Source organism: Rhea pennata, chromosome 12 (assembly GCF_028389875.1).
Source record: "Rhea pennata isolate bPtePen1 chromosome 12, bPtePen1.pri, whole genome shotgun sequence".
NCBI classification, from domain to species: domain Eukaryota; kingdom Metazoa; phylum Chordata; class Aves; order Rheiformes; family Rheidae; genus Rhea; species Rhea pennata.
Genome location: NC_084674.1, coordinates 13,458,599 through 13,482,919, shown reverse-complemented (window position 1 = coordinate 13,482,919; position 24,321 = coordinate 13,458,599). Strand labels below are relative to the sequence as shown.

At 40.1% G+C, this 24,321-nt stretch overlaps 1 protein-coding gene across 2 annotated transcripts in view; it reads right to left on the bottom strand.

Annotated features, from left to right (window-relative positions):
• EEFSEC (eukaryotic elongation factor, selenocysteine-tRNA specific) overlaps positions 1–24,321 on the bottom strand; it is a 134,039-nt gene that overhangs the window by 107,479 nt on the left and 2,239 nt on the right. Inside the window, exon 1 of one of the 2 annotated variants that reach the window (XM_062585822.1) lies at positions 21,494–21,790. The exons of the other annotated variant lie outside the window; for it this stretch is intronic. Coding sequence (XP_062441806.1) covers positions 21,494–21,779 — 286 coding nt within the window. The 5' untranslated portion in view covers positions 21,780–21,790. Of the gene's footprint in view, positions 1–21,493; positions 21,791–24,321 lie in introns of those variants that run through there. 2 annotated transcript variants of the gene reach the window in all.

Here is a 24,321-nt window from a genome sequence, read left to right as displayed (position 1 = left end):
GCACCTGAGGTTTGAAATGTTTCACTAATATGATGAACATAGGAGTGGGAAAGTGGAGACATAAGTAGTATGTGAAAGCCTCTACAGTACCTATAGACATGACATTTCCCTGGTCTTGGTTTTACCGTCATCTTCCTGATACTATGGCTTCAACCTACAGTAAGATACATTTATAGCTGTCTGAGTTACAACAGTTACACAAGAAGAGTTCATAGAGAAGAGAAAAGTGGTACATTAAAGGTGACTGAAATAACAAGCTACCAGCGTTGATACAGTTAAGGCTGTTTCAGATGCAGAAGAGAACAGCACATAAACAGCAAACAGTTCCCATGTGAACGCCCTTCCTCTCACACTGCTTCAGGTAATGAACTATGATTTTAGCCTTTTCCCCCCTCCCAATGTTTTTCTCAAGATCAGCACAAATGTAATAGAGGTTTTTCTAGTCAAAATACTGGTATTTCTAAATGCATTTAAATACACTATATATATAATATAGTATGTATATAAAATATATATGTGCAGTACTGGACTCAGAAGGAAAAACTACAGATATTATGCAGATGGCTTGGTTTTCTGTACATGAAGCCCTCCATTAAAATTTCAGTCTATCTTTTCAATTTCTTTTAAAATTCTTAGACACTACATTGAAGTTACATTATCATATATAGAATTCAATCAGAGAGCCCATATTTTAATGCAAAAAAATTGCATCTCAGAAATCCTTACACAAGCAATATACAACTTGCATTCTTGATTATCTCAAGATAAAGAGAATATACTGTGTGTGAAGACCAACTGTTTTTTCCAAAAGGATTGAAGAAGTGTTACTACAGAGCATCTATTGCCTCCCTCTGGGTGCTTAAGAGAATTACTTATTTACGAACAACCTGAAGTAGCTTTTGTGCAGTAGCCATAGGAAATAAGAACCACCATCAGCTGGACCCAAAGAGCGAGACCTGAATACATATGTGGAAATGTGACTGAACTTGTAAATGAGGAAACAAAAACAAGCAGAGATATGCAAGCTGCAAACAAGGTGTTCTGCCTCAAGGACTCCTAAAATCCATGATTTCATTAAACGGTTCTCTCCTTAAATTCATCAGTGCTTTAAGTCAACCACCCTAAAGATCAGGAAACAAAAATCCCAACAAAACATGCAGATCTAACATCCCGATCAGAGATTCACTACTAGATTCTCTTCTTTCCACCTCTCTGCAGATTCAGGGACATGAACCTTACAGTACACCTGCAGCTTTAGATAGCTCAGGTAACACCAGTGAAAAACTAATTTCAAATCTCTTACAGAACAAAATTTCTCTTGAAGAGTTCTGCAAGCCACTAATCAAAAAGTAAATCACTAATTTGTCAGGTTACAAAACTTTTTTTTAAAGCAACAAAAAAATAGTTTCCACATACAATTGGAAATTAATAAATTGGATTCTGCTCTTAAAGCACTGGAAGTCCTAAGCTGCCTTATCTCTGTCTTTGGAGCAAAGAACCTCATAGGTGATAGCCCCCACACCGAGGAGATAGTTTTGCACTAAAATCCAGTACTACACGCAGTATACAACACTGCATTAAATATACTGTCCCCACAGAGGAGTTATAGTAAGCTACTGGAAGATTCACACACAGGTCTCATATTTTTCACATTAAATTGGGGAGGGAGGGAGAGAAAAGAGAGACTGCTAGAGGCAAAGAAAAAAAAAAAAAGCATTCTTTAATTTTCTCTTCACCCTCCACAATACTGAAATAACATCAGTCAGGTTTATAAACATCTGTAATTGCCAGGGGAACGTACAATACGTTCAGAAACTCCAGGCCCACATATCCTGTAGCTCTGCACTTCACAAACAAAAGGTTGGGGAAAGAAAGAGGGGGTGGGTACAGAGCATAAAGGCTTAAAGATTAAAGTCACAGGCAGAGACAGACGGCTCCGTTTTTTAATAACTGAAAACACGAGTTGTGCCTGAATGTGCTCATTGTTTTATGGCAGGGGGAGCGTCTACGCACGCTGGACTGGCTGGCGACAGAACTGCCCTTGCATCAGAAATAGGATTTACAAAAAGGAAAAAAAAAAAAAAAAGAAAAAAAAAAAAGAAAAAGACACCAACCCCATGCCCTAATTTGCCCTCTTGTAATGTTTAATGATGCATTCAGGTAGAAATCAACACATTACCCCACCTTGCCTCTACTAAACTGGGGACATCAGGGCTGGAAGAAGTACCTGACGAACAGCCTAACAGACCCGACCAAGGGGCTCGGAAGGAATACAGGCTGCTACAGTAACACTCAAACGTAACAAATGGGCACGTCTGTTAAACACAAGCATCTTATAAATCAATTTCTGATAGTTTATTTGCACAATAAAATACACTGTAAGACTAAATTACACGATTGAGGCAGATTTTTTTATATGGATTCAAGAAGTTCAGTGGACCCAATGAAAGCTCTTAAATCCGAAACTGAAGAAAGTATGTACTTTTAGGGAACAAAAAAGGTTCATGAGCTCCATTCATCTCTTTACAGTCATGCCATACACAAAATCACTTGCTTTAAGCATTGCCCTACAATATTAAAAAGTTTGGAAATGTTTGTGTTTGGTTTCATAAACAGTTGTTACCTCATAACTTAGAATAGAAGATCCTGATGGCTACTCAATATCCATGATTACTACGAATTTAAATTCCTTTAAAAGAAATCCATAAAATGCACTCTATATAAAGGGCAATTTTTAATACCCAAGTGGAAAATATTTATGACAACTTATTTCAGTGAATACATTTTGGTGAATTAGCTCAAACTAGCACTCTGGAATCCACTGAAGTTGAATGCAGTGAGCCCAATTCCACTGCCAGGTTAACAACTGACAACAAACATCCAGCATAACAAAAATATGAAAATATTCAGATCAGCATTTCAGTTTTATTAGCCTAAGATGTTATAACAGAGTAATTTTACTGTATCATTTTTTTTACCTACCAGCATTGCTTTAAATATGGACAGAAAGGAGATAATTGAACACGACAACAAGCTCTTTCATTTCAAACTGAGACTCCTAGTCATAACTTTGGGGGATGCCTGAAATTAGGCGCAGGGAGACACACCACAGGAGTCAGTGAAAGGTAGTCTCCTGCCTGAAGCAGGCATGCTGTGCCGGGGAAGGATCAGCAGCCACAGGACGCGGTTCTCTGGCCAGGAATGTCAGACCTGCAAAGCTCTAACTATGACTAAAGACCATCATCCCTTCTCTGTTGATGCAACACTTCTGCATCTTCAGCCACTAGACGTCTTGTTGAGATTAAAAATATTGTGTAGAGTTACTGTCTGTCTGGCAAAGGGGGAAAAAAAAAAGTCAGGAGTCCATGTCAGAAGTGGGGGGGGGGAGCCGAAACATGAGCTCATGAGCCTGCTATGGAGGATAAAGGCAGGCTTTGTTTTACTCTAGCCAAACCAAGCATGAACAAGAGACTCATCACTGTTTTGAGCCTGAACTCCGAAGTTTGTTTCGCATTTAATACTGCCAACTTCTTTTTCCCCTCAGAACTAAGCTACTCCTCTTTCTCAAAAAGTTTCTGCTGATGTTCAAATCAAGTATTTACATGCAAGTCAAATCAATATAATAGTCAAGACTAACATTCCAGCCTTGCTAGAAGTTCTGTCACTTCAGTACCACACATAAAAGTGCCCAGAGTAAAAACAAACCTTGGTAATATGAAATACTGTCCTGGAACTCTTGTACAAACACCTACAATTAAAAGATATCTGAATATAAAACAAAACCACTTGGAGAATACCACTGGATACCCAGTCACACTAGGTAGGGTTAAGGCAACAGTTCTTAATCTGGAGATGCTTCTTTGGCAGAAGAAAAATAGTTCTTTTTAAAATTTCAAATGCAGAAGTCAGCACAAAAATACAATGTGAAGTTTAAGGAGTACAATCTTTCAATCTTTGGGAGCTAAGAAAAAAAAAAAAAAAAACACTAGTAAAAGTCTGTCCTCTGACAGAAACATTACCCACCACTGCTGTCTCTAAAAGAGCTCAAGGGCAACAGTAAAAGCCAGCAAGGGAAAGCTCAGAGTCTGGACTCTAGTTTCTTGCTCTTAGGAAAATGCAAAGAGGGTGGTAATTTACCGTGTACAACCAAATTGTACATGAAAGTTTAAAAACAGCCAATTAAATCTAACATTATAGAACGATACTGACGGGCCGAGTGGAAGGCATTAGACACGCATTCCACGCAACGGCCACGGAGCCCGTCGGGAGGCCGATACTGTACCAAGTACAAAGGGTCAAGAAAGGGAAGCCCAGCCTTGACCAGGAGCCAGGACAACTTGCCCACGAGGTGAACGCTATGGATCGAGTCGCTTGCGCGCTTGCAACAGAGGTACAACAGAGCTGAGTGTTTAGCACTCGATCACCTGCACTGACAGATCGCTATGGATAACGACGGGTCCAAAGTGTTTCAATCATGAAGGCAAGCTTCATCAAAAATTCAGAATCAAACGGAGGGAGAAACCAAGGCATAAAGAGACCCACTACAAGTACTGGCGAGTAAAACATGCCTGCTTCGGTTTACATCCTCTACATATGATTAACTCTCCCACATGTTTAGATACAGCTTTGGCTTCTCTGTTGAGCACAGACATCTAAGTAGGAAATCTGAGCAGAAAGGAAAAAAGGTTACCTCAAGTTACCAGAATTATATTCCAAAGTCTTCTGTACTTTGGAGTATGGTCAAACCAAATTTTGAAGCAAATCTGTTGCAGAAGACCAAAGTGCTAATAATCCTGCTGCAACTTGCTAGTAAATGGATAGCCAAGGTTTTTTATTATTTATATAAGAAAACTAAGGAAAATATATCTATTACTCTGTCCTACACATCAATATACAACTCCATTCATATGAGAACTGAAAAATCTGTTCAACTTTACGATATACAATTTTACAACTTCATGATACACAATTTAAAGCTAAACTCCCCAACCTTCACTATCTCCAAATAGCAACATGAACTGTATCCCTCACAAGAGCAGCAGTGGTGGATCAAGAATGAAAATAAACATATATGCAGCATGTGTGCTCTACAATCTCAGTTTTTATGCCAAGTTCTGTGCCAAGTTCTTGAAATAGAACTTGGCATATAGCTGCATTACTATGCAGCTAGAGCAGTATGGCACAGGAAAAGAAAAAAAACTTTCTAAAACCAGTTCCAAAACAGTTAAATGAAGAATGCCAGCTCTGCAAAAACGATACTTTCCCTTTCATTCTCTGCACTGCACACAGATAAACAGAGCTAAGGTGACAAAAGTGTTTTGGAGAACCCAAACTTTCATAACCAGTCTAGCAAGCAGTCAGTCAATATGCCCTGCTGCAACTCTGAATATTAGGCACCCTGTTCACTTACAAGCTACAAGTTTCAGACGAAGAGGTTAGTATTTGATGAGTTAACGTTGCCATGGTTATTACTAAGGTTTTAAAAATTCATTCTAAACTACCCCAAAAGCTTTACATGTAAAAACCACTGCAAACTCATCACTTGAAACTGAACTCAAAGTAGTGACGTATCAGTTTATTCCTAGTCCGCTTTAGCAAGGTTTTCAGCATTGAAAAACACTAAAATTCTATTTGTTAAAAAGACAGATTTGATTCACCACCCAAATTCCGTAAGAGATTAATTTCAGACTCAATTCTCTGGCCTTCAGTCCATAGTAGACATCCGGTCCCATTTAACAATTTAGTATCAAATCATGAAAATAACAAGCATTCTTTATAGCTTGTCATTTCACTAAGTTAAATCACATTATGCCAGAGAATCTTCTCCAAGGAAACCATTATCAAGCATACGGTACTATTTCATACTTTCTGCCAGAGGAATAGAAGAGCTTTTGACACTGTATTTATTTTTATTTAAATTTTTGCTGACTAGTATTGCCTCACAAGATATACACCTCATTTCAGAATAGTCCCAAGGGGTCAACAGTCATGTAAATCTCACATCCCAGTACTTCAGGACAAAACAAACTATATTATGCTGGATACACTATCTAAATTGCCAACACTACAAAGCAATCCAGATATCGCAGGCTGTATGGCATTTGTGTTTCACAATAATACAGCATTCATATAATTAATAAAAGCTCCACTGTAATAAAAAAAAGGTAATGTTCATTGTAAAGGAGGAAATCAATGCAGAGTTTAATTACTAAATAAAACTAAATACAATACTTGCCAAGACTGGAATTTATACTGTATTAAGAGGGGCTGGAATTTAACGATGTATAACCACATAAAGATAAGGGACAGTAACAGTGCTTAAAATTTAAGCAGCACTAATAGGAGGGAAGGAGAACCTGCCTTCTGTAACTGAAAAAGTTAAGGTATCGTGAACTTTTTAAATGAAGATGACTTTTTAAAAGGTTTAGTTCAACAGCAGAATAAACACCATAAAAAGGTACTTAAGTTTTTGTTGGTTGAATATTAGCTTAAGAAATTTCTTAAAATACCTTGAATGATTTACTTTATTATTGAAAAAGTGTTACTGGTATGAATAGAGAACAGAGCAACTAACTATGGAAGCTAGGTTTAGACCTTTTGCTATTAGGTATTTTGAATAATCTCAAAAGATGTAGTGGTTCCCTGCATTATAATTTCACAGAACAGTTTAAACATAAGAGAACATGTTATGATTTTTACAGATTTTCAGAATATTTCAAAGCAAGTTCTCCCCCATCTTCTCTAGGATGAATGAACAACGCTGAATAAAATAAAAGGGTTGACTCAGGGGTATAGGCATTTTACCAAGTAGTAGTGGCAAGTTGCGTAAACAAAGGTTTTTGTGAATAGTAACATCTGCTGGTTACGTGAAATATCAAATCAAGATCAGAACCTTCAGCAAGGCCAGATTTGTGCTTCTGACCACAAAGGATCGACAGGGGAAAGTACTACAGGTCTCCCAACTCTTCGTCCTCCACGCTCAACCCCTTATTTGTTCAATAGTATCAAGTGCAAAGCAGTAACTCTGCCACTCCTAATCATCTGGCACTATCACTTTACACTTTCATGGAGCAACATAACCAAAGTATTTCAGAACATCATTTGTTAAATTGAAAAAGTACCAGCTATGGACCCTCAGGTATCACAATCTAGCTTGGACTAGAAACAAAGTGAGGTGCCCAGAAATTCAGCAAAAGTATCTGCACATGCTAATTTAACCCTCATGACATAGTTCAAGTGACTAAGAAGAAATTCCTAAGAGTCAATACAAACCAGTGTCAGAAGTACACCAAGAATATCTCAGTATTATACACTTCCCTTTTTCCAGAAGCACATTCTTAGCTAATTTTGCTTTGTGGGATTTTTTTTTACACATCTACCTGCTACTCTTCACATTTTGTTAAGTCTTGTTTCACATTCATCTCTACTAGACACATATTCAAAGAGAAAATTAGACTCTAAATTAAACTTTCTAACAACAAAAACTAGAATTATAGAACGAAGGATAGAAGACTCAGCATATGAATTCCATTAGGTGAACTTAAGTAAATATATTTCATTTGTTATCTAACCCTCTGGTCTTCACAACTGGTAGAGACAACTGCTATGGAAGAATCACGTAAAAATAATGGGAGAGAAATACAAAAAAAAAAATCTATTAAGTATATTCTTACTGACAGCTAACTGGAAACCCCAAAGTTAAATTCAGTTGGATTAAAGTATTTCCAATAAATTACTTTATAAGATACATTTAAAAAGATAAAGTTAATCTCCTTTTGAGAAAAAAAATCAAAAAATCTCTTGCTATGTTGTAAAATATAATGCTGAAATACACAGCATAGAGAGAAAAAAAGGTAAATAATCTAGAAGGAAATTGAAATAGACTTTAATGACCAATCTACATAGTGTTTTTAAAAAAAAAATGAAAAAGAATCACCTGAATTGGATTTTAATTTTTCCTCCCTTAACACAGCAAGGCTAACACACATTTACAATTTTAAATACATCATTTTTATCTCTAGAGGTTCTTGTTAATCAAGGTAATTGTTAGTGGAGAAAAGAAATTAAAAGACTATAGAGGGAATATATATATTTATATATACATTTATATTTGCTCTTTTAGTAGTCATCATGTTTTAAATCTACATAATATTCTCTGCAAGTAAAAAAAATAAGAGTTAAAAGTATAATGAGATATTTTGCTCCTTCTCTTGAAGGGATGATTTAAAGTTCTGTTGATCCAAGGAAAATTAAATCACAGCATCCCAGGGCAGCCAAAGCACACCAGTTTTAGGAAGGGCTTTATCAGCAAAATGAAAGCGTTGAAGTTTTCAGTTCCAAGAGTCAGCAGCAGAAATCTGTTCCCTCAACAGCACCACTGGGTAGGCAAAGAGCCTATTGCATTTCAGTAGCATTACTAAACAAGAACGACAGCTTGTATACCGTTAAACCTGGAAGCAACCTGGCTATATAATTAAGGAAGGGAAAAAATAGTAGTATATCAAGAGCAGGCTATCAGCAACCCATTCTCTCTGCCACGAGCCGTTCTCCCTCACAGCAGCAGGGCCCGCCTAAACTCGATCTTCACCCAGCCACGACAAAGTAGACCAGGCCAGCTTTTAGCGATGTTGAGAACCTTTTCTCTTCTCATCTTTCTAATACTCACACAGATAAGACCACCACAATGTAAATATTAGGAAACTGTTCTTCAACCTCCTTTCCTACTGCATTGTCCCTCCCAAATGGGATTTTAATTCACATGTGGAACTGCCTGAAATATGAATAGAGGAGAAAAGCCAGTTCCAACTGCAAGTTTCAAGATCAACCTGCTGTAAGGTTTATTCTCCTCCATCTAAGAGAGGTATACAACGTACCGGTGACATTCAGCTGCCAAAAGCAAAGTCTGCACATGGATCTCAGAATAAATTTTCTGGAAGTTCTAAAGAAAAAAAAAAAAAAAAAAAAAAAAAAAAAAAAAAAAAAAAAAAAAGTGTGATGTTTTTCATTTTCCTCCAAAAGGACAGGCAATATTATCATTACAAACAATGCCAAGACTATCATCTCCTCTCTGCTACTTATTTGAATATTCTTGCATGGCAACAAACTCCAGCCAAGAAAAAATCCGCTGAAATTGCTAGTCACAGGCCAAATTCAATAAAGCAACAGCATCTCTAACTGTATATGCATCACTACTGTATAATTAAAGAGTATTAATCACTTCTTAATGAAATGCTGAAGTCACCTAGCAAGAATACAGGCTTGGTGACATGCTCAAAGGTTGTCAAAGCTCAATTTTTGGTGGCTGGGAACTAACAGAGTTAGAAAGAGATATTACAACAGCTTTTAAAATACTTTTAATAGTGATTACTATTCAGCAGCAAACCTCACTTTCCAGAATATACTTGATTTTGGAAAAACAGACAGATAGGCTATTTTTCTCACCTACTACAAATCAGCATTTGCCATCTATAGGCTACCACCCAAGTATCCTGCATTTCAATGAGGTCTGTCACCGTACAACGCTCCCCAGCATCTGACAGGTTGTCATGGCTCTACTATTCCAGCTGAGCTGACCTTGGCTGCTTTTATCATGTCCATACTGTACTCTGTATCTGAAACCTAAAGGATTTTGGTTTTTTTAATTGCATACCAGACCCCAGCTTTATATCCTGTTAACACAAACTCACGTTGCTCATTCACAGGGCAGACAGTCTGCTTTGGGACAAATCAGGAGGAAGGGAATGTGTATATTTGTCCCTACCGCAAGGTTTAAAAAAAAAAAAAAATCTAACACAAAGCAAGCAAACTAAAAGTACGAAAAATATTTCTTTAAACTCCAGCCTTCAGGATGCCCCATTCATTATTTTTTAATGTTCAGCAAAACTGTTATTATGCTGTACTCAAAAATGAAGACGCAAGAATTATTTCAATTTCTAGAGTGGGTGTACACAAATACAGGCACCCCTATGTTATTTTGCATGAAAAAAACTGCTTTTGACACTCTAAATTTTTGACACAGGGAAGGAGAAAAGGAGATAAGCCATTTTTGATAACACTATTCCAAAGTTATAATATTGTCAGATACAGGCCAAAGTCTCCATTCTATATGTCAAAAGCTAGTCATATAGGTGAACAGCACTGTTAACGCTCGGGATTTTTTGTTTTGCTTTTGAATACTCTTAATTGAATATTCATTATATAACTGAGCCACAAAGAGACAAGTTAGTCAGGGAAAGATGCTGATGCTAAGTGCTTTTAAAAATAACTTGATGTTTTGAGGGATTTTTTTCTAACTGCAGTCTAGATCGTTAACATGATATATCAGGTTTGACGTTTTCCCTTATCCTCTACTGAAATGCCTCTCCGTCAAGTCTTCAACTGTCTTTAAAGGACATTTCATAAATTATTACAATTTAAACTCCAAAAATTTTGTCCTCTAATGCACATCATATGATTTTTCGATAAACCAAAGAATTTTGAGTAGGAGTACGGTTCCAAAGTTACATACATGTAGAGCTGCATGATAAAGTCAAATAACCCAAACTACTCATCTGAATTTTTCCAACACATAGCAGAATAGATGCATGTATATATTTCAATGTATAATCAAACTGTTTCTCTGCATCACTAGGATGCAGACTAAGTAATTCAATGCAAAAACATAACAGAATTATTTAAACACAGAAGTCAGGAAAACAAGTTTCCACAGCAGGCATAACATGAAGTGGTATGCAGTCAGAGGCAGAAATTTAGCATCTCGTTAAGTAGAGAGCCTTCAATTGCTACCAAATCTGCAGGCTCAGGCAAATTACCTCTAGAAAACTGCACAGTATTTTCATATTCACATTCACACATACTTATACTCAGTGTCTCCACATCTAACACTACCATGGTGCAATTCTTCAAGATGTTGGAAGCTTTCAGTAAATGCTGACATGTATGAGTGAGTTAGCAAACCAACGCTTGCCAGTAAGTTCCTGGCCCTTTACAACCTAGGGGAGATGCAAGTCCAGCACCTGCTATACACTGTTTCACAACTGCACCAGCTTGGACTCTGTCTTTTGCAACAGACCACTCACAGCAACCTACTCTGACCCACATTCACATCTTTTCCATGAGTCTTATTCCAGTGGAGATGGCTGATATAGCAGAGCCGCCACCACCCTCCCGGCAGAGTGGTAACAACCATCCAACAGTGGGCAGTAGCCTAGCAAGAGCCACACAAACCCCAGAGAGGACTGTGGCACGCCACGTATATACTCTAAGCCACATTTTAAATCATATCACATACTGGAATGTCAGAGTGGATAACCACTGCCAGAACACGACACAGAATCCCCCCAAAGTCAACCGCAGGTTCAGGTAATCATGACCTCCCTTTTCACAACATAACTGCATAATTTCCGCACCACTCTTTGATGAAGGGACCACAGACTTGAAAAGAGGAAACAATTACAGTCATTAGAATTTCACCCAAGCATGAGATTTAATCTCAGGCCATGGTCTTGCCAATGGCTGTGGGGGTCTCAATGGAGACAAAATTGCTCCGTGGGAGAAAAACATGCCTTGATGATGACATTAGTCAGCAAGAAAGACCGAGCTTTGTCTTTTATCCAACAGCACAGTCAAATACAAGGAATCCATTTTCCCTCCCCCTCTTCTTGATCCCCAAAAAGAGAAATACAATAATTTTGTTTCTTTCTCTGAATTGCAGCTTTCACATACTTTGGAAAGTTTCTTCTCCAAAGCAATAATGCTGGAAAGAAAGTGTTTAATTTAACAAAAGTAGATTTAGTCATGAATAAATGTCTGGGACAAAAGACATTTTCCCTTGCCTACCCTGGTTAATATAATTGGATAGCTCTATCAACAACTCTCAAACATTTCTACAGCTCTCCTTATCCAACAAGTTCTCAAAGGACATTTCAAATTTTACATAGGCAGGAATCATCTCCATTAAAATACGCCACCTGCTCTACAACACATTTAATGGAAATAAAAGACAGTTGAAACTTTGCACAACAAATCAAGGCAAAGCTTTCTATTTAAAAATAAGGCTTGATATCTGAGAGTACCACCTATTATTATATGTCAATCATATATTGGGCCCCAAATAAGACAAAGGAAAGCTTTGGCAGAGAAGACAAAGTGCTACAGGGGGATTGGATTAAATCAACTTTTCTGGTACTTTGGAGAAAGCAAGTCAGCAGTGGACAAAACAACCCTCATGATTCTTCTACAGCAGTACAAACTGAAGAAAAATACGAAATTTTTAAACATGCTAAACAGTAAACCCAAATGAATCGTCTTTTCTCCGAATCTTCTCTTGGAGGGGCAGGGGTGAGAGGCACTGATTCTTACCTGGGTCAACTTCTGCTAAAATTCCAAAATCCAAACTTTGATTTGTACTGGGCTCCCCAGTACAAGAGTCAAGGAACTACTGGAGAGCATAGGGCTTTGTAGCATAGGACTACGAAGATGATCAGAGGACTGGAGCATCTCCCCTACGAGGAAAGGCTGCAAGAGCTGGGCCTGTTCAGCCTGGAGAACGGAAAACTGAGGGGGGAATCTTATCAGCATCTACAAATACCTTAAGGGAGGGTATCAAGAGGATGGGGCCAGACTCTTTGCAGTGGTGCCCAGGAACAGGACAAAGAAGCAACGGGCACAAACTGAAACACGGGAAGTTCCACCTGAATATGAGGAAAAACTTCACTGTGAGTGACGCAGTGCTGGAGCAGGTTGCCCAGAGAGGTTGTGGAGTCTCCTTCTCCGAGATATTCCAAACCTGCCTGGACACGATCCAGTGCAACATGCTCTAGGTGACCCTGTAACGGGGTTAGACTAGATGATCTGCAGAGTTCCCTTCCAACCTCAACCATCTGTGACTCTGTGGGGTTTTTAAGTCCCCATGCCATCCTTTACCCCCGGGATGCTGCTGAATATGACTCATTTTTGTTTAAACTCTTTATTCTATTTTCTTTTCTTCTACTATTCACATTCTACTGTCATATTCAACATACATATTTGTCTGGTTGCAACCACCTCTGCTGCTGGTAATGCTGATAATTACACAATCTAATATAGAATTAATCAGCTTAGGCTTGAAAAAGATCTTAATTCAAATTGGAAGCCAACACTAACCATTTCATGTTCACTTCAAGAGATTAGATAGGCTGTGCATAAACATTTCGGTGGAATAACTGATAAGGAGATGGGAAATAAGAATTACTGGTATTTACTTAGCCTGCAATGCTTATGGAATCAAACAGTTTAAAGGAAGCACTTCAGAATGGCTATTTAATCTGAATTTTACAGATAGTATTGAGAATATTTTCTCACAGAACAGCCAGTATCTTTGCAATCATAGCTATCATATGAGCTGTTCAAGCCTTTCTTTGCTGGAATTCTCACTCAATTTTGCTCCATTATGAGCTGTGACCCGCAGAATAAAATGCATGCACGAATCCAGCTGGAAATTACCATCAAGTAACATCTGTCCTTGCTCTCTAGCTTGCCAGGCCAACCAAACAGTTCCAGGATAGAAAACAACTAGCTGTCACACTCAAACAACTTTTTATTCCACCTATGAACAATGGAAACACAGAGGTTTGGTTTGCTTTCTTAGCTGGAAGATTTGTCATACATCTTCTCTGGAATTACACCCTTGATTTTTCCATCTGCGTTTTTTTTTTTTTTTTTAGGCACTTTGTAGCAGTCCTCCAAGAACATACATGGTTATTTCTGGTATAAACAACAAGAACAGACATAATTAGGAAACAAAGTTCACAGCCCCATCTGGTTAAACTAGTTGTTTTTCCTTTAAAAGTTGCATTCTATACCAAGCAATGTACAATCCAACTTATATCTAGCATCTACTAATTGAAGGCAGCTCCTAAATCAAGCAGTAGAACAAATACAGTAGAACCTTTTAATAAAGGTTTGATGATTAGTAGATCACTGAATTGCTAAATTGAACCATATAGCAAGCAAACACATCCATTGTAAGTAAAAATACTACTTTGAAAAATGTCATTGAAATTTATAATTAAAAATTACACTGGTCAAAATAAACATGCTTCATATCCTTAAGTTATACCTTTATAAAAATCTAGTATAAGACTTCACAATATTAGCCTATATTTAAAACATCTAAAAACTGATTAATAAAACTCAACCACTCTCCCAAATAGCTTGAAAAATTTCAAGCAAGAAGAAACATGAAGCAAAACTGAAATGAAAGGCCATGTAGTTATTTGATGAATGCTAATACACAGTATGATGGAACAAAGATATTCTGTTTTTAAATCAATAGGAAGAATGATCAAACAACAGACTTGCTCAGCACCATAACAGCCTATAGTTATTATGTTTTCTTGAGAAGCTGTCAAGTTTGTTTCAAATAATGAAATGTGAATTAGTACAATTTTGCTTTATATAAGCAAGTATGCACACAAGCACTCAAAAGCTTCATAGAAAAGTTGCTTTACATTAGCAATGGACAATCTAACATTCAAACAAAGAAACTGTTCAATAAAGCTCTGGTTTTCAATCTATATTTAAGATGGAGAATTAAATTATAAACTGCATCTTCAAAACCAAGATATACACTTTTTTAAAAAAAACACAAGCACTGCAAACAGTATGTTTCTGGCTTAACTCTTTCCTACTTCTACTTAGGAAGTTATTATTCAGTATCGATTTTGAGATCAGGAGATGATTTCCTTGCTCCTTTTAAATTTTTCCACCCATAAGAAGGAAAGGAATACACTTCTGTGTTTGTCATCCAATATTACTTAAAGGTTATTGCATAGCTTAGGAGCCTGTTGAACCTGTTATTCTAATGGGAAAAATCAGCTTCAAGTCAAAAAAAAAATAAAAAAAGAAGAATCAGAAGAGGGCACAAAATAGATAATAACAGCCAAGTAGACTAGTCTCACTACTACACCATTACCAAAAGTGATAATACACACAGAAATGGAAAGTAATGTCTAAAGGGGGGGGGGGGAATAAGTGTTCGACTGAAAATTATGATACATATAGGTAAAAACTCCATGTGAAAAATCACTATGTTAAAGTAACCCAGTACACACACCTAAAAAGAAGTTTAATTCTACTGCAGTCTTACACAGGAAGCTTTATATAGCACAGGAACAGTTCAGAAAGGATTCACTACAACTACCTTGCGGTTACTAAATTGTTAAATGACCTGGGGAGGAAGGGAAGATAGAAATGTGAAATTGTTATGTGCACACAGAATACCATTGTTCCCACCTCTCCAATTGCTTTAAATTAGATTATCTTTCCATAAATGTAAGATAAAAAAAAATGACCCAGTCTATGTGGATGTAGAGTCGTTCCCCTCACATGTGACTTACTTGAAAGCCAGTTATTTTACCTCATCTGCATTACTTGTCTGTCATGTAACGCACATTATGAACAGGCTATACTTTTTAATTGCTTAAAGTATAAAGGACCACCATCGAAACAGCCAAAATGAACTTCTTTAAACCAGAGTTAGTTTTCTTTGGGAATGAGGAAGATAAGCCACAGTTCAGTTCCAAATCTGCTACTTAATTTTGTTTCATTTTAAAGTAAGGTCACTCCATCCAGGCTGACCTGTTACCCTACATATTTATCATTAAGATCCTACATTGTAAGCAAACACTGCCCTCTTGCGCACTGCACTATCCCAGAGAAAAATTCCTTTGGGGAACTTCAGGGAGAGGGGAAGAATTTATTTTTAAAGCAGTAATTTTTTTTATTATTTTTAAACCAGCTGCATCTTCTTTACACATAGCCCTTCAGTCAAAAAAATGGCTTTAATTTGAAAACATCAATAAAAACACTCCTTTAAGTTGTCAGACAAGCATTAGGCACCAGCAAAATTCCTTAAAGTGATTAAAAAAAAGACACTGTTTCAGTTTCAAGAGAAAAGAGATTTCATTTACAGAAATAAAGTTTATTTTAATGTTTTAATACACGGCAATGTCAGCAATTTACAAGAACAATAAACACAAATTTAATAGTGTTTAAACAAGCATGCATACCAGTACTAGTTGGAAATGCTGAACTCTTGGCTCAAGAGTATTTCAGTAACATCAACTGCTAAATAACAGCTCGAGAATATAAAGTACATTACATGGGAGTTACAGTTTAATACATTTTTTAATCAAAATGAGGTTCATTATTAAGTTATCCTCACTTCAAGCCGGCAGCAAGGCAGTCCTCAAAGCTCTCCAGTCACCTCTCTGATCACAAGGGCACCTACCGACCCCCACAAGGCACTCTTCCCTCCCGAACACATCTCCCTCAGCCCTGCTCACTCAGAGGCCAAAGGCCTCCACAAGTTTTATTCATGCGTTCATGCAGCAGAATGCTGTCACTGACCAACCGAGCGCAGGCCACCGCGACTTTTAAGACAGCCCTTTAGAAAGGTGCATTTCAAAGTGTTTCTACAGAACAGACACTGCCCTTGGCAGCCGGGCAGGTACACACCACCACGCAAACAGTCCCTTCAGGCACAACAGAACTCATGGCGGCACCTCGTTCACCAGTAAACGAAGGATTAAAAGTACTAAAGCAATTACAGCCTACACAAATGAACTTACACCATCTCTACATATTCTAATGCTACTTTGATTTGTTTTACTATACGCATTAAAAGGAATATAGCCCACTACAAGCAGGAATCAGATACCTGCTGAAACTACTCTAACCCCTTTATTTCCCCACTGTTCTTCTAAAACCCATCCACTAATGGTCACTGGCTCCAGGAACTTTTATCTTGAGGAAGCACAACTGATTCTCAAAGCGGATCAGTGTTCCTTCTTCCTCTAACAACAGGCAGACATCAGTGACAAAAAGTCCTTCCGGTCTTGGCTTCCCATTGACAAGAGGTTGTGAATACTACCACCAAACCCTACAGACTCACTCCTGTCATATGAAGTGACAGGAGTCAATACCAGGATCAAAAATGAAGTCTTTAATGAAGAAAGGTCTAGCAAAACTCTGCTTGTCCATTCACCTGGGATCGGGGTGGGGGACAGTCATATCTTCAAAGTTGTCAACAAGCAAAGTTCATACTGAGGCAATGAAAAAACTAACCCTGAGTTAAATCTTAACAGCTTACAACAAACTCAGCAAAACTAGGTACTTTTATGTTAATCTTACAAATAATCTGTATCTGACTGAATTTGAACGCTGGTAGCATGCCCACATTTCCCTTGATCTCTCAAGATTGTTTTCATTGTACTCATTTGCATCAGCAAGACATGCTTTCGCTACGCTTATTTCCCCCTCCCCAAGCTCTTGTGCAAGTTCAAAAGTCCTTGCCCTTTCAGTATATCAGGTATGAATTAATGCCCTTCCTTAACAGGACACAGCGGCAAAGTGGAAACAGACACTCACAAGGCAGTCTGCTTTGAAAGGAACTGCAGGGACCAACAGTGACAACGAAGCTCTGGCCATAAAGCAGAGAGGTCGAAGGTTCAGACAGCCATAAGGATTACAAAACCACGAGTTTGTCAGAAACCCCCCCCCCCCCAGGTTTAGACAACCAGGGTCAAGCAGCTGCTTTCCAATTAAAACCCTATAAGGCTACTCTGTCCTTTGAACTTCATAACTTCATGGGGGGGGGGGAACCCTTTTTTTTCCCCCCTCTTTCCTCCAAGAAGTTCTTTGGGAACCCATCTCAAAATCAGGCAGATAAAGGGCATCTGAAACGAGCTTGCCTAAAGTGAACTCGGCGGCGGGCCTCCCCGCCTGCGCGCGAGGCTGGCGCAGGACGCGACGGCGAGGTACCGCGTTCCCCAGCCTTAGTGCGCCGACCCTTGCGGGGGCATGAAATTAACCAGCAGCAAGGAAAAAATCTGCTCCTGCTTGAACTACTTTGCTACGCAAAGTGGTCTTAAAATGAAATACGAGGATTGAATTTCTTTGGGAAGATTAACTCATCTAACCTCTCTGCAGGCATCCCCTGCTACTGAACTCATTTGAAAAGCCATTCAGGACCCTACTGCACGCACGGGGCTGTGATAAGCGCAGGTAAAAGCAAGTCTTGTTTTTACCCTGATGAGAGTCACTAGCATCAGCTCGGCTGAAGCTCAGAGACCTGAGACTGAACAAACCCAGAAGTTTAAGAACACCCATAGCACTGGGACAGAGGCTACTTCACCTCAGTGTGGAATTTCAACAAACCTACCAAACATACCACTCTAAACCAGTACAGCAATAATACGGATAGCTGTGTTGCATTTTGCAGGCATTCCTTACGTGCAGAAAGGAAACATAAGGCTGATGCAGGGGCCTCCTGTCGTGACAAGCTAAAGAATCTATCATCAAAATTCAGTTATTCAAGTTTGTTTTCTCTGTTTAGCAAACACCACAAAACGCTATCAGTACAGTGTTTATTGCACTGCTTGTTACATGATAATCAACCTGCTACCACCTGGGGAAAGTTCTGAAATTGCTAAAATATACTATTAAAAAAAGTTCTGGACCTGCTGTTCACAAGAATAGTGCAAATAAATGAAATACATAGGACATACCAAGCTGTATAGCTACCCACAATAACTTAACACCTTCCTGCAACATCAGATACAAAAATCTGTGACTGGAAATTAAACCCGTTATGGTTTAAATTCAAGTAAGAACCACCACATAAGTCAAGTGCCTGTCATTTATTCCATTCCAACCTTGACTATCACCTTCCAGACAGAATTTTAAGAAAGCATCTTGGGTGGAACTGTCTACAACATTTCCAATTCTTAGCATGCAGGTTAAAAAAAATCTTTTGATTTAACACTTGATATATTTTGTTTTCAAGGACAAGCTTTATAAGAAAAATGTAGCCACACAGAATGAAATATGACTTCCATTTTCTATTCCATTTGGTTACTGCTCAAATACTCCGCATTCATTTAAACCTAAGGTGTTGTCTCCACAGAAGCATCTTGTAAGTGGCTGTGAAAAGCATTTACCAAGGTCAAGGACTATCTCACATAATGCGACAAAAATGTAGGAATACCAGATTTAGCCATGAAAAATTCACTTTAAGAATTATCTAGATACAGAAATATGTTAAAAGAATGGTAAATAAATAGTTTCAGCTAATCTGTAAGTGGGTGTATCACCCTTGTTACAGTGTAAGAATTAACCCCTACAGCATTCTGGAAGCATAGGTTAGAGAAGATGGTACTGCTACTAGAGGAGAGCTTGGGAGACCACTGAGAGAAAGGTCCTCTGGAAGAGAAGACCTGAGATGAGAAAAGACCATTCGCTTCCCACGGGGAGCTGCTGAGGTGCTCCTGAGGGGGAGCCGAAAGGCTAGTTGTCTCGTGAGAGACTTGAGACTGAAGTTGGTGCTTCCCAGCCAGAGCAGACAGCAACCCCATAAGATGGGGACACTCAAGGGGGAGCCAACCAGCTCAACCTTCAAAGGAGGGAAAACAGAGCATTAAATAAGAGCATGCAACAGCATGTTTTCACACCTGTAACTTCTGCAGTAAAAGTTGCACGTGGATGAAGGCAATACAAAAGAGATTGCTACCACAGAGCCTTCCGCTTTCATCCCTGCTTCTGATTCCTCACATCCTGCTTCCTTCCCTACAGTCCTCTTGTCTCTAGCTTTTCTACAGGTTACCTCACATCTACAGATCTCTCAGGACTGAATTTCAGAAGATGAGTATTGTAAAGAGCAGAGGTGCAGAGTAGACATGGGAAGATACAGTACTTTGCACTCAGATTCTACTTAAAAGCTTTGTTTACAGAAAATCTGTAATGACAAAAATCAGATTCCTGAAAAAAGTAAAAAAAAAAAAAAAAGAAAAGAAAAAAAAAGGCATTAGCCTCCTGATAGTAAGGAAAATCTGAAATAGTGAACCTCAAGAAATCATGATTCAGAAGTAGATGAAAACAATTTGAATTTAAGTATCATAATCCAGGAGGCCTGGCTTTCCATTTCTGAAAAGCTGGAAGAGTTGGCAATATTTAAATACTGACTGTTAAATACTGAAGGCTCTATCCTATTACCTAGGATATACTATACTTCAGTTTGAATACCACCAGAACCATATTAAAATCATAAGAGCTCTGAATAGTCCCAGCAGCATAGATCAAATATGAACACCAAGATCTCACTTCTTAAATCTGGTAGTAAAAAAATAAATCCACTATTGAGATTTAAGCATATACCTTCGAAGACAATTGAAATTTCTACTTCTTTAAACTAAATATTAACATCATACTAAATTTTTGTTACAGTTCCGTTTCTTGATACAAAGAATTGCTGTAAACGAGGCTAATCAAATATTTTTACTAAATTATGTAACCTAAATTATGGAACTAAATAAGCCGACATGCTTGTATGTGAATTGCTACCTGTACAGCTACCCATACAGGATCATTCATGTTGGGAAGAAAATTATCATGTGATCTATTCCACTCTCCACAGATTTTTCTTCTCCCAGGCTTCTCAGTAGTGAAATTTGCCTAGCTGTTAATCAGTGTGGACAGCTGTGACTAACTGCTCAAAACATCTTAAGATTAATAGATAGTAAGCAAATAAGCCTAAATATTAAACAAGCATCCCCAACAATCTCTAAAATGGTAACAAAACATGATTTTCCAAGTTTTCCCAAATCCTCTTCATGAGAAAGTTTCCCCTGCTCAGATTTGTCGTCTCCTGAAGAACTACAAGTCACCATCAATACTTCCAAGAAGAGTTACGCCATTTACCAAAATAAACTTCACTCTGTAGAAGATAATCAGGCATTTACAATTACTTCAAGAATGAAAACTGACTGTAAGGTACAAGAGATGACTAAAAGGTCACAGACTGCTGAAATTCAGCGCACAGCCACTCCTCCCTTGCAGCCGCAGAACAGCGGAGCATGGAGTGACGCTACAGAGCATTTTAGCACTGCTGGAAAAAAAGCCATAAATAACTGCCCGTTATTCTACACGGAATAAACAAAAATAGTACAAAGAAATTACTGCAAACACCACTGGCAAGCAACAGGGCCGTGCGAAGGGGGCTTGCTTCACACCTCCCGAAGGAGCGGTCTGACCCTCGGGCAGGCCGCTAAGAAGCCCCGTCAAGCACCAGCCGCCCCCGGGCTCCGTCCCGCCTGCGGGGGGGGCGGGGGGACCCTGTTAAAGCCAAGGCGAACCGACCCAAACCGAGCCCCGGCGCAGGGCGGAGCCACCACTCGCGCACTGTCTGCGAGGACCAGGATACAGGGGGGCCCGGATTCCCTCCCCCCCCCCCCCCCCCCCCCCCCCGCCGCTTGCCGGGCGCAGCGCCAGGGCGGCCCGGCGCCGCGGCCCGCGGGGGCGCCGAGCCCCGGCCGCCAGCACGTGCCGAGGCGGAGGCCGGCAGCGCCGCTCCGCGCCGCCGCGGGCCCGGGCGGCCTTCCGCGGGCGCGGCCCCGCGCGGAAGGCGGATCCCCCCGCCCCCGCGGCGGCCGGCGGCGCGGCGCGGCGCGGCCCTTACCGCCGATGATGGTGCGGATGAGGGAGGCGTGCCCGGGGCAGTCGACCAGCGTGAACTGGAGCTCGCCGGGCCCCGGGCCCAGCTGCGGCGGCAGCGCCGTGCGCAGGCACGAGAAGCCCAGGTCCAGCGTGATGCCCCGCGCGCGGCTCTGCGGCGCCCGGTCGAAGGCGGCGGTGGAGCCGGTGGTGCTCAGCGCCCGCGCCAGCGCCGTCTTGCCGCTGTCGATGTGGCCCAGGACGCCCACGTTCACGTTGAGGCGGCGGGGCGCCGCGGGCCCGGCGGCCATGGCGGCGCTGCACCCGCCCGGTGCGCGCCCAACAGCGCCCCTGCGGCAACGCGCGCCCCGCCGCCGCCGTTCCGGCCGCCGCCGCCGTTCCGGCCGCCCGGGCGCCGCCGCCGCGCCTTAAAGGGCCTGCGCCGGCGGGAACCGGCGGGAACCGGCCCACACCCGCCGCGGCCCGCGGCCCTGCCGGGCGCCCCGCCGGCGCAGGCCCGCGCGCTCGGAGCCGCAATTCCGCCACTTCCCCGTTCCCTATGTACAGTAATATACATTGCTAATAGCATTTAGCATTCACGTATCAATAACTAATGAAGGAGCTGACCCTAAAACGTAAGGGTTGTTCGCAGTACCACGGATTTAACTTCGGCTTTGACTCCACGTCCCAGGCTTTTTGTTACAAAGTTGCCTCATATAACAGCACTTTCAATATGAAAGAATTCAAAGAGCTTTAAAACTGGGTACAAACTAATTCCTCCTTGCCAAACACCAAGAAGTCGAGATGCCACAGTCAGTGGTTCAGCGGCAGAGGGAAGGGGGGGAGAGGAGAAACCCCCCACAGCAGCAGCCTTCCTTAGCTCCCAGTGCAGTTTTGTGAGGCAGCGATCTCCCTGAAGGAGAGAAAGGAACTCGAAGGCTTCTGCCAGTGGGTTGAGCTAGCCTCGTTACTCAGTTTCTTTAGCAGAACAGTTCAGCTTGATGGGAGTTCTGTCATGGGAGCTGAATTAACCGTAATGTCACTTTTCAAACCAAGTTCCCAGGCTTTGAATAGTTTCCTGTTAAATCATCAGGCTTCATAGCTCATGAGCACTTCACTGCCCTGAACGTCTCAATCTGTTATATCAATGCACACTTGCAAAGTTAAGGAAAAGTATGCATTTATTCCCATAAGAAAAGGCCCTATACAGTTATAATCCACATAGATACCACTATATCATATTACATCGCATTCATATAAGAAACATTGTCTAATTTTTTTTGCATTAATTATTAGATTGTTCTGAACTCATTTAACACAAAAGATCAAAAAAAGGCAACATTTTGGTCCAATTCCTAAGCAAAAGGCTGATGCATTACCCGTCAGTCCTCCCAGCACATCTAAAACACCGGCTACATTCAAACAAGCTCTGACAATGAATACCTGTCTTGTGAACACTGGCAATCAGGTAAACGCAGGGACCCATGCAACAGCTCACACAGTACAAAAGGCTACAACATGAGTTCGGGTATTACCCGTTTTACTTGGGCTACCAGCTTACCAGAGAAGCAGAGCAAGAGCTGCTTTTTGCCCAGCCAACTAGAGATACAGATACTCATGTGCAATAAATAAAATTGTTTTTGTTAAGGGTGAGTAAGGAAGGAAGACAAATCCATGGGAAAGTCAATTTAACTTTACTGCTCAAGGTCAGCTGCATTTCTTTAACAGCCTTATACTCTTAAAACTGACCTGCAAGAAGGAGGGGTGTAAAGTGGGAATATGGACTTGTTCTTATTTTTCTTCCTTTTGATACAGAAGAGAATTGAAAGTCTCTATATACGGCAATTGTCCTTGTGTGGAAGAGAAATTATTATTTAAATAACTTACACTTTAGCTAAGTGTGCCACAGTGACCAGTTTTGTTGATGCCACTCAAAACACCTCTGTCAAGGAATTTACTGTCTCTGGATCTGATTTTGTGAAATACCATCTTTGCAAGATCAAGGTCCACGTGGCACCTATAAAATGAACACTCACATCACCAAAATCAAGGAGGAGAAATCTGATAAATACATGAGCACTTTTGTGTGTTTAGACAGTTTCATTCTGTTAGCTTAGCATTTTAGAATTAGTTACAAATTTGGGAGTTGAGAGAGAGTGTTTGTTAAGATTCACTCCCACTGCTTTGATGAAAAGTAGAAAGAGCTTCCAGCTCCTTTTGTGGGGCAGGGAAGGAAATCGCACACATCTTGATATTACTAAGACTGAGGGGATCATGGCAAAAAATGAAAGAATCCCAACTCTTCCACATCTTCCTGCATCTGTCATGAAACAATGAGTTTGTAGCAGTTGCCATTTCCCCCCGTTTTCAGTTCTTCTCTCCTATACTGAATTTCTTCCTTAAAAGAGTTCATTTTAATTGCTAACGTTTTCAAGGACTCAGGGGAGAAAGGGCAGGAAGTCAGACTTTTGGGATAGGGTAAAAATGTAAAGGTCATTCACACACTCACACACACATATTCTCTCTCACTCTAAAAATAATACACTATTTGACAGTTTCAGGATTCAGCATGTCCCATTGAAATTTGAAAGCTTATGTGAAACTAGGCCATGTCCTGTAACCTCAAACATTTAGTCTAGGAAAACAGCTCTCAAGTCTCCAGCTCCCACATCGGGTATCACATGACGTCTGTGCCAAGTAAGAGACCTCGAACGGGGGGGGGCAAGAGAAACGTTGGTAAAATGAGTTGATTAAACCGGGGGAATAATAGCTCAGACTGTTAGCGACAGGTATTATTTTTCCTGGTTAACTGGCTAGTGAAATATTAAATTATGCTCAAAGCATCTATAACAT